Genomic DNA, 17,491 nt, shown 5'->3' with positions numbered 1-17,491 from the left:
TTAAATAAATTTTGAAATTTGTTTAATGGTGAGCGAAACTTTCAAGCACAGACACAACATTCACCCAAAATTTATTGCATGCAGTCGGTACAGGTTGACAGCTCTCCCAAGAGTCCGCCCACTCACAACACAATATAAATAAAAAAATACGACAGATATCCTGGAGAGAGAAAGATAGGAAGTTATATTTGGCAATGACGTCATATGTCAAATCTCCCCTAATACAGGAGAAAGAGTGAAGTAAAAATTGGTAGATTGCGCATGTTCACATTTCTCTGACACTAACAACCGATAACCAATTGGAATTTTTTTTATTTATCTAGTTTTGTAATTTAAGTGCTAAATATGGTAAATATTTTATATTAATTAAATTTCAGTAATTATATTTCCACAATTTTATATGTTTTAGCAGAAAATAGAAATTTCGAATAATTCCAATAACACATTCAATAATTCAGTCATTACTGCAATAGACAGTCTCATTGCTCCACTAAAATGGGTGTGGTTAACACCAAGTTGAACAAGAATGGGTGTGGCTTAATTTAAGATGATTAAAAAGCTTTCTCATGTGAAATATGAGCTAAAACCATATACATTTCTGTTAAAAGATAACAATAGTTACCAAAATTAAATACTTTTATCATAGAACTCAATTATTTTGAGTAATAACAGCGTTAAGAGTGAGCCATTCCAACACCCGCGGTTTTAGTTTTGATTTCAAAAGACCCCATTGGCTGAGATGCCCGCTTTCCGGTTTCGTGCGCATACCGGTGTTCGGCGCTCTGTTCCGTTCTCAATATTTGTAGTTGTCTGCTGCGGGTTGCTGTGTAAGTAGTGGATTGTAAGTGCTCTGCTTTTGTAAGATTTCTGGATATCCGCATCGGCCGATGGCTACCAAAATGAGTCGACGAACACTAAATATATCTCACGAAGTTCGGAGTCCGAGCCCTCAGGTTTCCACCAGTTCAGATCGTCGTAGATCAAATTTAAGTCCAACACGTATCACAAGGATTCAAGAAAAGGCCGAATTACAAAATTTAAATGATAGACTAGCCACTTATATAGACACAGTCCGAAATTTGGAACAAGAGAACCAACGATTAACAACCCTTATCCGTACAACTCAAGAAACAACTACCAAGGAGGTTACGAATGTTAAAAATTGCTATGAAAAGGAACTGTCTGAGGTGCGGAAAGTATTGGATATCACCGCTAAAGAGAAAGCGAAACTACAGCTCGAGGCTGATAAGTGGAAAAATGAAGCAGACGAATTACGCTTGAAGTAAGTTATTTTATTTTTAAAGAAATCGCGTCTTTTTTGATATTTTGTTTAAAAGTCAGTGTTCAAGTATGTAAATTTATTCGATATGATTTATTTTTAATTAATTTTGTTAAATATAGATTTAATTATGAGACAATGCAGCTTTGTTTTTCACTATTTGCAGGTAAATAATTAAAATTACAATTATTTCGATGTTTGAAGTTCATACATTTTCTGATACATTTAAGAAATATTCTTTAATACCATCGGGTTTCTCTTTTCCATATTTGGTCACTAATGAAGTTGTTAGTGACCGGGTTTATCTTGTGCAATACAATCTGTCGCCATTTATTTAGTTAGTCATGCATTCCTTTACCGCTAGTTGATAGTTATTATAAACAATATAAAGTGAATTATAAAATTATATTTATTATAATTCTGTTAGAATTGAAAAAAAAAGCAGAAAAAATATTTTTAATATGTCTGTAAAATTATTGTTGGCACTCTAGAATTGTTATTTGTATTTTTTGGCAATGATAAAAGGGTTATCATTGAATTTAAATTGTTTATATTTTGAATATCATCTATTTTGATCCTTTAACAAAGATGATTATGTATTAACTAGTAATTAATTAATTTAATTGCAACCAGCAATTAATACAATTAATATTCAAGTACCAAGATAATTAAAATGGGCATATTTTTCAAGTATTATTGACTTTCCTTATTGATTTTAAGGAAATCTGATTAATGTTGACATGAAAATAAATTAATATCAAGATCTGGAATTACTTATCAAGGCATACTTTTAGGAGTCTTGACTGTCCAGATTCTGTTAATCAATAAGAAAAAGTTTTTTGATCTTTATAAGAATGTTGTATATTATTTTAATGACAGCAAATATAAATTACTATCTTTCATTTAGATCTTGTTAGAGATTTATTAAATATAATTTTCTAGAATAGTTCATTACACTAATGAAATATGAAGAAAAATATATTGATATATTTAATGAATGTAAACGAAAGATTAGTAAAAAACAAAATAAAAAGGAGCAATGTTTTTTATTTCAGTCTGTATATAGCAAAAATTATGAAATTGAAGTGCAAAACATCATGAGCTGTGAAAAATGTATATAGAATTAAGTTTATTATATGATTTTTATGGTTGATTAGATTCTTTAGATTGAGTATTTGTTTAGATAAGAAAGTTGCAATTGTTTTTGCAGGTTTTATAGTCATAAAGATATACCTATGGTTTATATTATAATGCATATAAGCAGCCGAGAGAAGTAATTTTTTAATCATTGCAATAGAATTTTAAAAGTGTTGATTTTCTTGGCACCAAATCATTGATGCTAAATTTGTATAAAGCCAAGAATTGCAAAAATAACATGCCAATTTTATTTTTAATAATAAATGATATGTAGTTAATATTAGAATGTGTGTGTGCAAATGTAGCAGTTTTACATGGCAATATTATTAAGTCAGAAGATAGTATATTTTTTATTAGAATGTTCTATAAATATATTTTATTAGAATCTTACTGATCATATTTTGAAGTCTTTTATTTTTAACTCTTCAGTTATGAAAATTGAGTCCAATTGATTGAAAATCAGTTATACTTTTTTACAAATACTTCTTATTTTTAACATTAGTTTATGTTCTACTATTAAATTTTTTATTATATATATTTACGTGTTGCTATGACATGTTTTTTTGTTGTTGTTGTTTATATTCAAAAAATACATTTTTTTACTAGCTGGTTTACTAGGAATATGAATATTTTCTTTAACCTAATTTTTGATTCCCCACAAGAAAATATTTTTGTCAAATTATAACAGATATCAAATCTATGGTATTTTTAATAGCTTTACTCAAGTTCTGCTCAGTATGTATATGAAATATTCAAATAAGCACTACTCAATACTTAAATTCTGTTCTGTGACATTGTAATACTACTGAAAATACATTGTCGAGTTATTGATCTTTGGACTTTCATAGTACTGTAACATCAATTCCTTATTTCTGATGTAAACTACACAAATGTTAAACATAATTGTTTGTCCTTAAATTTCAATAATGGAAAAAAATCATATGATTAATATATTTCAGTTTAATAATGAAATATAATTTTTGAAAATTATGGAGAAGAAAATTGCTAAAATTCATTAAAAGTTTGTAGAGCAATGAAATTTTTGTGATTAAAAAGGCAACTTTTAAAATGGTATAAAAATTAAGTTTGTATAGTTATATTTTTGGAAGTTATCATGGTAAAATGCAAATATCTCACTTAATTTTTAATTAAAATTTCAAAAACATTGTTCTGAGATTAAAATTCCTGCTTTCTTGTTCATAATTATATTTATATATAAAGCTCATGATTTAATTAATGTAATAAATCAAGAAAGCAAAGCCAAATGCTTGGAATATTGCATTGCACTAGTATGCAACTATAGTATAAAGAGTATGCAACTTTACTTGCAATAAGAGCAACTGAAAGAGTATGCAACTTAACTGTGGATTCAAGTGAAGTCAATACTAAAGATTATGCAATGAAATTTGGTTTTATTGCTTTGTTTAAATGTGCCTGCAATATCATTACTTCTTAAAAATAGTTGAAATTCTAATAACCAGATTTTTATTTATATTTGACAGAAACACTTTTAATAAAATCAAAGATAAGAAATACCTTTTTTTAAAATGTAGAGTTTCAATTACTGGATTAGTGATTTATGACATATTTCTTAAATTCTTTTTTCTGAAACTGTTATTTTAAATGCACCCTTCTTGTTCCCTATTGTGTTATATTTTCATGTTTGATATTCTGAAAACTGAACTGTAGTATGATGTACAGTTTTTATTACAGTGAAGTACAATGAAAATAAACATTATAGACAATATCAAAGTAGAGTTTAAAAATTTAATTATTCAATTCAAAATCTTCTTTTTTAAAACAGGTGAATGAATGAGTGCAATCTTATCTGTATAAGTCTAGCTGTGTTGCTGATAGTGGTTCAAATATAAATTATGATGCCATTTTAAGTTTTATAATTATTTGCAGACTCTTGAAAAAAGAAAAAGATTTAGCCAATGCTGAGAAACAAGCTAAAACATCTGATATTTTAAATCAAGATCTTCAGAAGAGAGTTTCTTCACTTAGTGCTGAAAACAGAAGATTAGAAAATCAGCTTAGAGTATGTTGTAGCTTCTTTTAAACAGTTTTATTTGTTATTCTGATTATATTCTGTTGATATTTTAAATTTTAATTAAATAGGATGCTTTGGCTGAAAACGAAGATTTATCCAAGCAATTGGCTGCAATAAAGAAAAAGCTGGATGATGAAACTTTAACTAGAGTAGACTTAGAAAACAGGCTACAGAGTGCTAGAGAAGAATTGGCTTTTAAAGAAACAGTATATCAAAGAGTAAGTAAATTTTTTAGTTTCTTTTCTTTCTTTAAATGTGTTAATAGCTATTACCTAATATATATGTTAGTACAAAATGATACATTTCTATTAATGTAGCAGTCATTAAGGAATACATAAATATGACATAGATATTAATCTCTTATAACTATGTTGGTGGAACTGCTCATGTGTAGATGCATAAAATTAGCTTTATTTCATGAATTTAATATACGTACTTTTCTCATGCTAAAAGGGGGAAAAATGCCATATTTTTTGCTAATAAAGCATTAAAAATAAAATATGCTTATACAAATTTATAAAAATCATAATCATTAGCTTTGCTCTTGAATTACAACAACACTAGAGATAAAATTTGTTTATCCTCTTATCTGACTATATTATAATTTTTCATTGTATTTCTTATAGGAAATTACTGAGACAAGACATTTGAAAGAAACAGAAATCTCAGAGTTGAATAGTCAACTCGCTGAAAATTATGAGCAGAAGCTGGCTGACACATTAGGCGAATTACGAGAACAATATGAAACTCAGCTGCGAATGAACAAAGATGAAATTGAAACCATATACGAAACTAAGGTAACATTTCTTTTATGTAATATGTTTTTTTTTATTTTTTACTATCTATTAAGAAAAATTTCAATACACCTTTATTGGTGGGGTGATTTTTGAGTAATAAACCAAAGCTTTACTTTGTATAAATGTGTATAGGCAGTGAGGATTCATTGTATTTAGCTTGTAAAAGTATATATATGTATATATATATATCATTGTAGATACTACACTCAAAAATAAAACCATGCTCTTGAAGCTAAACTACCTATGAGATCAAAGGGCTGAACTTTTATTAGCAAAATATAAGTTTAATAAATATAAAAAAGGCAATTGTAATACACATAATGATAGTCAAGGAAGCAAAGTTAATTAAAATAATCTTAAGATTAAAATGAATTTTGTTAAAAATAGCAAATATATAAATAAAAATAAAACTAGAATATACTAGCTTTTTATGTTTTCCAGTCATGCACAGCACATAATGCAAAATTTTACTGTACTGCTGGTTTCAAATAGGGTGTCTTAAAATCTCAATTCCTTTAAAATATAATTTTACTGCTAAAGCTGCAGTTCATGATTTATTTTTATTATACATGTATTAAACTTTATAATTTGATATAAGAAATTGGGTCTATTATATAAACTGAAAGTTGTTTTGCATGTGAGAAATTCTAACATGTTCATTTGATTAATAATTTTTCTAAATTAAAATGTTAAAATGTACAGAAAATGTAACAAAAGAAGACATTTAAGAAGAATAATGTACTATTTTAATTCTGGACACTTTATTATTTCATTTGGTAAAATTTAAATTTCTAGAAAGTAGCTTTGTTGTGTTTAATTAATATCTACTTTTATTAAATTCATGAAATTATCAACTCTTTTGGGAAGAATACATGAAGAAGTACTCTTATAAGGATCGGATCTGGTGAATGCTGCTTATCTGTACATATTTTCTTACACTAAGCCTAACACACATTAAATTTTGTAAGAATATTCATCAAAATGAAGCAGTTTTTAAATATGTGATAATAGTTATTTCATTTTCAATTATAAAAGAAAATTGAAATACTTGTAATTATTAAAGAAATAAAAAATCTAATGTATTTTACGATCATTGATAACTCTAGATTATTTATGCAAATATTCGTTAGAATATCTCCCATAACATTTTGCCTTAAATACAAAGAGAAACTAAGAATAGCCATCTCAAAGTGAGTAAATATTTCTCTTAGGTTCAATAGCACATGTTTAATATTTGCAAAAATCGTCTTATTATTTACAGTTACTTGTAAGATTTCAATCTCACCTCACAGAGAGAAAGCCTAATGAATGGATCCAATTGTCTAAAAGAAATACTGATTAGTAACACCATTTGATAGAAACCATTCAATTTAAAAAAAACCCGAATGTATCCATTCGTTGATAGTCCTGCAAATCAAATTTTTCCATGTTGCAAGGATGCACATTCAAATCTAAGGGGAATTTATTTCATATACATACATGCATTATTCATCTTGAAGGGGTAAATGATCTATTAAAACAGATTATTTTTTGCAATTTAGAAATTTTGTTTTATAGATAGCTGATTTACAAAAGAAGTTGGATCGAACTTCAGATTTCTCCAACTCCTACAGAGATGAACTAAGAACACTGAAGACTAAAGTGGATAGCCTGAGTTCAAAAAATAATAGCCTGGAATCTACAGTAAGTGTGATTTTTTTAAATATCTATGTTGTCATGTTTAATAGGAAATGTATCAATTTAAAAATAACTCAAATTAATGCTTTAATTTTTGTCATTTATTTATTTTAGTAAGATTAATATTTTATGTGAATTTTCTGACAATCTTTCTGTAGAACATTTCCTTATTGAACCGAATTAAAGATCTCGAAAAGATGTTGGAACAGGAACGAGACTGGCATGCTGATGCATTGAATGCAAAAGATGAAGAGTTACGTAACCTAAGAAATGAAATGGAGCAGCAGCTGACCGAGTATCGTGAACTTTTAGACATCAAGGTAGCATTGGACATGGAAATAGCAGCATACAGGAAACTTCTTGAAGGGGAAGAACTGCGGTATGAAAGTTATATTTGTCACTATGCTCCAACTATTTTTATTTTTCCTGTATATTGGTTTTGTTTCGAAATGTATGTATGAAGGTTTATAAGGGGTTGTGAGTTACTTTATCTATATCAATTGATTACTGAGCCAAACTTATTATTTCTGTTGCAGCAGAGATTCAATATGCAAAATATAATAGGTCATTTAATTTTATGTTGATATTCCTTAGCATAAAATTACTTGAAGGATTTTAATTTAATATTGAAAAGTTGCTTTCTTTCTCTTAAGTATTTTTAAATACATAATAATGCAAAATGTAAAAAAAATGAAACTATTGCTGTTTGTTGCAGGAATTTTGAAATTTAAAGGGAATTAATTCAGATTTTCTATGAATTTATGTTTCCATAAAGTAGCATAGAAGGCTGAATTTTTTTACACATGCATTAATAATTGATAAAGTAAAATATAAAGTTTAGAGTCTAATTAATATATTATAATTTTTATATAAGGCAGTGTTTTATTTCTTTAAAAAAGGTGGAGGGCTTGTCTGTATTTAGATTTTAAATATAATATAATAAATTAATATATATTTTTTCAACTCTAGTTTCTTATATTTTTAGGATGATTAATGTTTCTAAAATTTACAGAAAAATAAATCTGAATTGGTTATTGCAAATAGAAAAAAAGTGTGATTTAAATAAACATCAATATACCTGACTGCATTAATTGCATTAAAAAAATAGAAAATAAATAGCATATAAAAAAAAGAGGTTGGGCAAGATTTAGGCATTGACAATCATTATTTCTGAGCTTATATAAGAAGCAGATGATATTCAAATATATAAATTTAAAATATATACCCTGCAGTAGCATTTAAATTTAAAGTTTTATATCATAATATAAAATTATATATTGTTTCTAAATTTGAAAGTTTTTGATTTTTGTAGCAATATAATGATTTATAAAAGATTTAAACATGTAAATGAAGTGATTTATTTGTTAAATTTTATATAATATTGATATTTTATATAATTTGATTAATGTTTATAATTTATATTGTTAAATCCTAATGAATTGATTATTAATTTTAAATATGGCTGTGTTTAAGTGTTGAAGATGGGAATTAGTCTACAGTATTTAGATTTTAAATATAATTTTTTTTTTTGTGGTTTACCATAAAGCTTTAATATAACAATAAATCAGTTCATTTAACATTGTTATTCTTGTTGTTAAAATTTTTTTCAGTACTACTATTAATTATAAATTTATATACTTAGTTATTTCTGTTTTAATAATTAAATATGGATTGAAATAATTGTTAAGCTTAATTTAAAAAATTGTTTATTAATACAATATTTAAATAACATAATACCATTATTTTGAGAAGGATATCTGTATATGATAATGGTTCCTTGCTATTGTTAGGATTTGTGCAGCATAAGAGCAGAAAATAAGCCTTTATTATAGCAGAAAATATAAGAGCAGAAAAATAGCCTTTTGTCGAATTCTTTTCGAATCTTTTTATTGGATTTAACACCTTTTTATTTTATTTGGTTCATTTTATTTTCTTATATTTTTAAACATCCATTGTAATTTAACTTATAAAATTTAGAATAATAAAGCTTTATAGAAGTCTATGTATTTTTTTATTCAAAAATAAAAAAATGCTGATTTCAATTTTTTCATTTAAAATATTATAATTTTGAATTAATAAATTAATGTTGAATTATTAAATGTTAGATTTTAATTATTAAAAAATTATATAAAAAGATTTTAATTGATTCAAGACAATCTCTGTTCTGATCTTTGACATTCATTGCCTAGATCTATAATAAATGATATCTAATGTCTACACAGCTGCCATGGCTGTATAGTTGGCTGTTCAATTTCTATCTTTGTAATTATTTTGAAAATGTATGGAATTCTAAATTATTCATAAGATTATACATTTTTTAAATATATTTGTTTTAGCTTATTAATTTTTATGCATATAGTAATTTAAAGTTATTGATATTCTTCAGATTGAACATCAGTCCCTCAAGTTCACGAGCTAGCAGTCCTCAACCATCCAGGTCAACACCCTTGCGATCTCATAAACGAAGACGCATTCTAACTGATTCTGAAAGAACAAGCTCTGGTATTCAGACATCTGCAAAATCCTCTGGGGAAATTGATGTAGCTGATCATGATATGCAGGGAAAATTTGTCAAAATTCATAATAAAGGAAAACAAGTTAGTACATTTGTAAATTAATGAGATACTTTTTTAATATTATTGCTACAGATGATAAGTATTTTTTTTTGTTCATTTGAAAATAAAATTAGAATATTTATGAATATAAAATATAATAATAAAATTAACTAATAAAATACTAATAATAAAATTATTAGTATTTATGATTACTACGTTGATCAAAGATTCCTAAACTGTAGCTCTTTAAAACTCTTACAAAGCCCTTTTATATCGAATACCTCAACTTTATGCTTTATAAAAGAAAGAGCAGTTTAAAATGCTCACATTGTCTTATGATTTCAATAAATTTTGAATTAAAAATATTTTTATATGGATATCAATAACTAACATTCCTTTCCTGCTTTATTTTTCTTTTTCTTTTGAGGAAATATTTTTCTAAAGGAAATAACATCACAATCTGCCCTCTCCCCTTCATCATCTGATTGAAAAATGCTTAGAGAAGGAACAAAGTCTTTAGCCTTAAAAAGTTTAGAAAAAAATAAAAATTTATAATGGTTGTAAAATTTTTTAATTATGAATATTATATTCCTATTATCATTAAAATTCTATGAAAGATAATAGCTTTAATTCTTTTTCTTCAATTTTATGATTATGCAATTCAAATATAATCTATATTTAATTGTGAATATTATTAATGAAGACATTTGTGGGTCTTTTTTATATTCTCCATTGTGAAATATTGAGTGTATTGCTGTTAATTTTGAGTTCCAGCATTTGGAAGATATTCTTTTTTGAATGTGAAAATATTTAATGTTGATTTTGAATATGTTCTCCTCATTTTGAATAAATGTAAATAATGAGGTAAATATGAACTACCTTTGAGGTCTATGTATTCTTTTCTACACTTGTTACTATTATTAACTTTTTTTAATGGCAGATTTTTAATTAGACTGACTAGACTACTGAATAGGACCACTAAACTGAGAGGAAGCACGGCAATTGAAACATTTTATTTTTATTGTTACCAAATAAATGTTTGTAAAAAAAAACACAAATTCTATTATAATAAAATTTTAGAATAATTTTAACACTCACACATAGTTTCTCAATATCTTATCTGTTTCAATTACATTCATTTAGGTATAAAAAGATTTATAAAATCAAACAATAATATTGTGTATTTTGAATGCTGAATAGAATGTATTGGGCAATCATAATAGATAAAGGCATGTATTTGTACAAACAATAAAATTAAAAATATTAGCCTAAGATAAATCGTAAAAATGTGCCAAAATATGAAATTAAATTGGCTATTATATTAAAAGTGCAGCGTTATAATGCACACTGCCCAAGGCCACAAAAATCCCTCACTGAATCAATCCATCACATTTGAAGCTGTACAGAAGGGCAGAGGGAATAGAATACAAATAAATTAACTATGTTGAGCAAAAATAAAATTATATGATTTAGAAGGGCAGCATCTGTACCAGTGCATATGTAGAGGAAAGGATATTACTTGTACATAATATTTGCTATTTGTAAGAAAAATTCTTTACATTATGTTGTGTTAAAAATTCCTAAAACAATTGATAAATTATTCATTAAAAATTTACATTGAGGATACGTATGTGCTAAAATATTATATACTTATTATATAGTAAATATTGTATAATAAGTATATAATATTTGTCTTCTTTTGTAGATTCAATGAAAGTATTTTTTCATTGATGTGTTTTTAATCATTGTGACATATATATAGTGTATAATTATATGACATATTATATATATATCTTCCTGGTATTCATGATAGTCAAATTATATTTGTTTAGGTATCAATAGGAAATTAAATTAAAAATAAATAAATTCAGTATGTTTTAGTAAAAAAAAAAAAAAAAAAAATGAAAATTCTTCTTTGGATGCGATATTTGTTCTTGAAGTATTTTAAAAACATATTATATATGAAGTGTATTTTTTTATTCTAGGAAATTTCTTTAGGAAGTTGGCAACTAGTACAAAAAGGTGAAAGTGCTGAAGTTACTTACAAGTTTCCTCGTGCTACTGTTATCAAACCAAATGCAACAATTACAGTAAGAATATCTAAGATTCAATTTTATAAATTTTGATAAATAAGCTCTAAAATTTTAAAACCAAATCATGTATATATGCTTAATTCCATTAAAAAAACCCTTGAAATTACTGTAAGATAAAAAAAAAAACATAAATTCAAATAATTTGGAATTTAAAATTCTAAATGTGTGTATGTAATATTCTGTTGAGATATATACTTACATTTTTGGACAGTTTCATTAGTGAAGCAAATGATATAAATTGTAAGAATTTATATTAATTTATATTATAAAGTACTTTTTCAGAAAAGTATGTGCAATTTGGGTTTCAAATATATATTACTCCTATATGAAATTTGTTTTTTTTTTTGGAAAGGGTTAGCAACAAGATTTTCTTTTGACTTTTTAAAAAAACAGCACTGACTTTAAAAAAAACAAAAAACTATTGAATTTTCAGTTTGATCAGTAAGATATTTTTTTATGCAGGTAGTGGATTTTTTCACTTAATTCTTTTAGAATAAAATTTGAAATAAAAACTGCTTACAGGAAGATAATAATTCATGAAAGTTAAAGAATTTTCGGCTAGCTGTTCCTAAAATTTTTTCTGTAAGATTTTAGGAGGACTTTCGCGATTGGAAAACTTGATATGTATTTTTATTTAATGACAATAGATTATATTTGAAATACTTCTACAGAATCCAAGATTCTCATTGTTGAAAGATATTATATATTCTGCTGTAAAATTACTTATATAATTAATTTCTGATTAATAACTAATAATTTTAGGAAGTTAATGACCCCAGATATCATAAATCTCAAAATTCTCAATTTGTGACTGAAATACCTGGAATTTCTGTCACATTCTAACCACAAATATCTGATGCTTTTGATATGTATTTCTATCAACTCTCTTAATCGTAATAGATAAATGATGTATTTATTTTCTCAGGTTTGGAGTTCCAATAGTGGTGTTTCAGCTAATCCACCTCAGAATTTGGTAATGAAGAATCAGTCTTGGTGTTCATCATCTTCGCTTTTAACTACACTTTTGAATAGTAATGGAGAGGTCAGTCATAATAATTATGTTTTCCTTTTCTTTACCAGTTTATTCATTGATTGTATGTTTTTTTTTAATTTTATGTTTATGTCATTCTATCATAGCAGCATAATTCTTAGTTCTGCTGGTTGGGACCTGAAGTGACTTTGTAATCAATAGACTTTGAAATAAGACTTTATAATCATTAATTGAAAATTTTCTGTTACTTATAATATGTGGAACATTTCTTTATAATATGCGGAACATTTCTTGGTGTTGTATTGATGGTCATATTAGTATATTCTTAAAATCACTTAATATTTTAAGAAATTGCTTGAAATATTTTATAAAACATTTTAATATTAAAAAAATTAATATTATATTTCATTCTGAAATTTTATTTGTCCGTCCAGTATTATTAATTTTGAGATTAAATTTTTTATTCTTTAAATTATGTGTAATTTTGGAATTAAAATTTAAAGAATTTAATAATGAAAAATAATAAAAAAAATGAAAATGTTTTGGTAAATTTTTAAAAAAGTGAAATAAAGAGTTTCAGACTAAAAGTGAAAAAGAGAGTTTTTTCTTAATGTTGTACTCTGTTTTTTGCAGTAATATAAAATTTACTCATGTTAAAATAAAATTCGAATTGAATATACATTATTTTTCTTGATACACAGTTGTACAGATAATATTTGAATAATTGTATTTCAGTTTTCAAGAATCTTGCCTCTTATTTTTGAATTGAATATACATCTTTTTTCTTGATACACAAGTTGTACAGATAATATTTGAATAATTGTATTTCAGTTTTCAAGTATCTTGCCTTTTATTTTTTAAGTATTTTAAATACTATTTCTCTATAGTAGGTAGCATGGTCTTATTTTCAAATTAGATTTTATAAGATCTCAAAATTATTATCCGATTTTTTAATATGACAGTTGAACATGTGTTTTACTTGTTATTTATTTTTTATCAATTCTTATTCAAATGTAATTGAATCTTTATTTCAGAATAAATTCATTTTATTAATTATTTTTATTAGTAGTAAGTGTATGAAAATTAAATTAACAAAAATTGACTTTAAATTAAATAGAGAGTTTGAAATATCAAAATATATCTTAAAATTCATTATTTATTTTATAGGCATAATGTTAAATTTTTTTAATCATTATTATTGTTTGCTATTAAATTAAAAATTTATCTACAATGTATTTGTAATTAATTTTTGTATTTTTAGGAAGCAGCCTCTAGAGAATCTCTTAAAGTCTCAGAGAGTTCAGAAATTCATCATATGGAGGAATAGTAAGTATAACATTTATGTTAGTGAATCATTTTCAAGATGATGATGAATTAACTAATTTGATTAATACAATTATAAATTTAATGAATGATAAAGCATTGGAGAAAAAATTGTCACAAATGTAATTACTAAAAGGATTGTCTATTTATGAATCAGGTATAAATGGCCACCACAAGATAGTATTTATCTAAATTAAACCATAATTCTAAATAAATTTTTACAGAGAGTGTCATTTTCTGCATATATATGATTGATACTTGGAAATGCGAATTGATTTAATTTTGTTTTAGGAACCAAAACTTAGGTTATGTAAAATGCCTTTGAAATCATACATCCAAAAAAATTCTACAAGAATAATTGTTATTTTATGTTATCTCAAGATTTATTAGATAATGCCATGAATTAGTGCTTGCTGATGCTCTCTTAATGAGAAGAGCATGAGAGATTACTGTTTGAAAATACTAAGAAATTTTCCAGAAATAAAAGTTGGAAAATAAGTTTCCTGAATGATTAATTCATATACTGTTAACTATTGCTATGTTTATATTAATATACCTACTTTAATTCTAAAAATTTGATTTTGATTTTATTTAAGGTCATAAATATTATTTGCAAAGGGACTTTGAATTTATTCAGAATTAAGCAATGTGATGAGATACAAAATAGTAATGAATGTTCAGGGGGTCATTAAAAAATGTATCATTATCTTAAATGGCTTACAATGAATTAGTTTGTTAATCTGAGTATATACTATATTTGAATTTAGATGATTGATTTTTTCCCCTCATCTCTCCTTATAGATTAGAAGCTGAGTGACATCAATATACTGTTCATTTTGCACTTACAAGCATAAATTCACACCTTCTATACATTACAGCTTGCCCTTTTTGCAGTTGTTATTATTTGTCTGTCTATTCTTGTAGAATTATTTTATATGTATCAAAGCTTTTTCAATGCTGATTACACTTTGAAGAATGTTCATTAATGTCTCAGGAAAAAGATGTGCCATAATTTCATTTCTTTTTCCTGTATGAATATGCTAAATTTAAAAAAAGAGGGAGGGGCTCCCTCCCCCTTTAAGAACCAGCTCTTCCTTTTTTATAATGATAATCATAATTGTTCCTAACATTTTATTGCCATAATTATTTTTTTCAAGTATCCAAAATTATAAATATGTAATATGCTTTTTATAAAAAAGAACAATTTAAATACTCAGGATTGTGATTGTTGCCTGATACAGAGTGCCTAAACTGAAAAGTGTCTTAAGAAAGAGCAGTAATATATGAAATATACATTATTTTCAGATTTTTGATGTTAGATTATTTATTTTTTTTTGTATGAACAAAGGAAAAAATTAATAGCTTTAGTATCTTATGAAGATTTACTAATTTTTTTAGGCAGCTATTGTGCTTTTTTTTTTTTTTTTTTTTTTTTGTCTAATTAAGTGGTGTGTTAAGTTTCGTTTCTGTTAAATAGTAATGTGCAAGTTGAAATCATAATTTGTTCAAAGACGATTTTTTTTTTTTTTTTTGAAAAAGAAAACAATTGTTTCTTTTGTGTTTTTTTTTTTTTTTTCCCCTTAGTAGTGATCTTGTGGGACAATTTTTTTTTTAAGAGATAGGATTGGATCATATGAATAATATACATATATATATATATTTTAGTGCTGAAGAGATTATAAAAAGATATTAGATATGCATTTAAGAACTGGGAGAGATTTATGATCATGTTTTTTAAAATAAATACATTGCCATTAAATGGTTTTTTGGTATTGTGAACAGAATATTTTGTTAATATTTTATTATAAAGTTTGTTTTGTATCACCAGATATTTGTTTTAGTGAAGTTTTGAAATATTTAAGTGAAAGAACTTTAGCTGGTGTCTCGCGTATTTCAAAACCATGTGTATATTTTTACTTGTAGTTTATAATATAATGATGATAAATTCAAAATAAATGATATAATGTTTCTAACAGCTAATAAAACAAATATTAATATGGTTAAATACATGAACTATTTCTATAATATTTTTTTTATTTTCTTCTGATTATATAAAATTTGCTAGAATTTCTTAATGGTATGTTTTTTTTTCTTTCTCATTTCTTTTCCTTGCATATTAATTCATGTAAATTTAATAAATTGAAGTAACATTTTTAATATATAGTATTTAAATTTCTAAAGATAAAGATATTAAGTTGTATAATGTGAATTTATTTTATTTGAGTCTGTATACTTTTTTCGTCATTTTTATATTGCTCTAAAATATCAATTTATTAATTAAATGAGCTGTGAAGTGGTGCTATATGAATGGTTCCCAGTCCCATTTCCTTTAGTATTGCTAATGTGTTTCCTTAAATGTAAAACTGTTTTGTATTTTATCCCTTCTAATACTGGTTGTTTGATTAAATTCATTGCTAATTATAATTATTATTAACATGTAGTTTTATAGAACTACTGTATAGCTAATTACAGAAAACTCTTATAATAAATTATGATTGGGACCATTGTAAAAGTGCTTTTTCAGAAGTATAGCAGCTAAAATAAGGAACCGTGGTGAATAGTTTTAAAGTTTGAAGCATCTATTTTATTAATAATTTACTGTAAAGTAGTAATTTTTTTTCCAATTTTTGTATTTTTATTTTTATAAATATTTCTGATACGATTTTTGCGAAAATTTATTTTTATATATTCCCTTTGTTTCAAAAACCTGTTTTTAATTTAACTTGTATTCAAAAGAAGTTTCAAGACATTTTTCATAAATTATCTTTTAAGATGTACTCTATAAAAAAATCTATGCTCTGTTTCCCCTTTTTTTTAATTTATAATATATATACCATTGTAAAATGGAATCAGCAATTGTGCATTATAAAGAATTTTAATAATTAATGCAACTTTTTTTACAAAGGCTGATATTTTCAGTAGTAGGTAAATTCTTGATAGGAACCGTCCATGTACTGAAATTAAAATATGTGCAGGGTATAATGATTAAAAAGTGCAATATGTTTACTTGGATAATTTTTCTTTCTTTTATAGAATAAATTGAACATATTTTGTGAGGGTAGTGAGTTAATCAAACATATTTATAAGTGTTAATGAAGACATTTTTATGCAAAGAAGCGTTTCAAACAATAAGATTTGTTTTGCTCCTAAATGATTACATTCTTCAACTTAAATTTGTGCTGTTTAATTGCATTTATAGAGTAAAAATTTATTGCATTTTTATAGTAAAAATTACACAGTAAGATTTTAATGATTTAAATGTTTTATTAGTTATATTAAATTTCTTATACAGCATTTACATGTTGAAGATTGTTGAAAAATTGCAAAAAGCATGAATGAATGTATTAAGAATCATTACATTTCCCTCATAAGCATATAGCTTCTAGTGAGATATATAGGGTTTAATGAAGGAGATATTTTTCATGAAGAAAATGAGATTTCTTGTAATCCAATTTTATTATTGTAATAATTTCACAAGACAAAATCCTGAATGATTAAGGTTTAACTAGAATTAAATTTTCATATTTTTGAACTAAATTGAAGACTTGAATTATATATTTGCATTTTCTGTTTCATATCTGGATAT

The 17,491-nt window shown here is 25.1% G+C and overlaps 1 protein-coding gene across 1 annotated transcript; it reads left to right on the top strand.

The window, feature by feature from the left end:
* Positions 1-789: 789 nt before the first annotated feature.
* On the top strand, positions 790-15,316 carry LOC129988146 (lamin Dm0-like). The gene is made up of 11 exons (XM_056096294.1): positions 790-1,282; positions 4,325-4,457; positions 4,538-4,687; positions 5,096-5,266; positions 6,824-6,949; positions 7,102-7,322; positions 9,330-9,540; positions 11,484-11,588; positions 12,517-12,633; positions 13,844-13,908; positions 14,707-15,316. Coding segments are annotated over exons 1-11 (1,695 nt in total). The 5' UTR covers positions 790-887; the 3' UTR covers positions 14,708-15,316.
* Positions 15,317-17,491: the final 2,175 nt, after the last annotated feature.

This window comes from Argiope bruennichi, chromosome 10, assembly GCF_947563725.1.
Source record: "Argiope bruennichi chromosome 10, qqArgBrue1.1, whole genome shotgun sequence".
Lineage (NCBI taxonomy): Eukaryota > Metazoa > Arthropoda > Arachnida > Araneae > Araneidae > Argiope > Argiope bruennichi.
The sequence above is the reverse complement of the archived record's forward strand: the minus strand, read 5'-3'. Positions and strand labels throughout refer to the sequence as shown.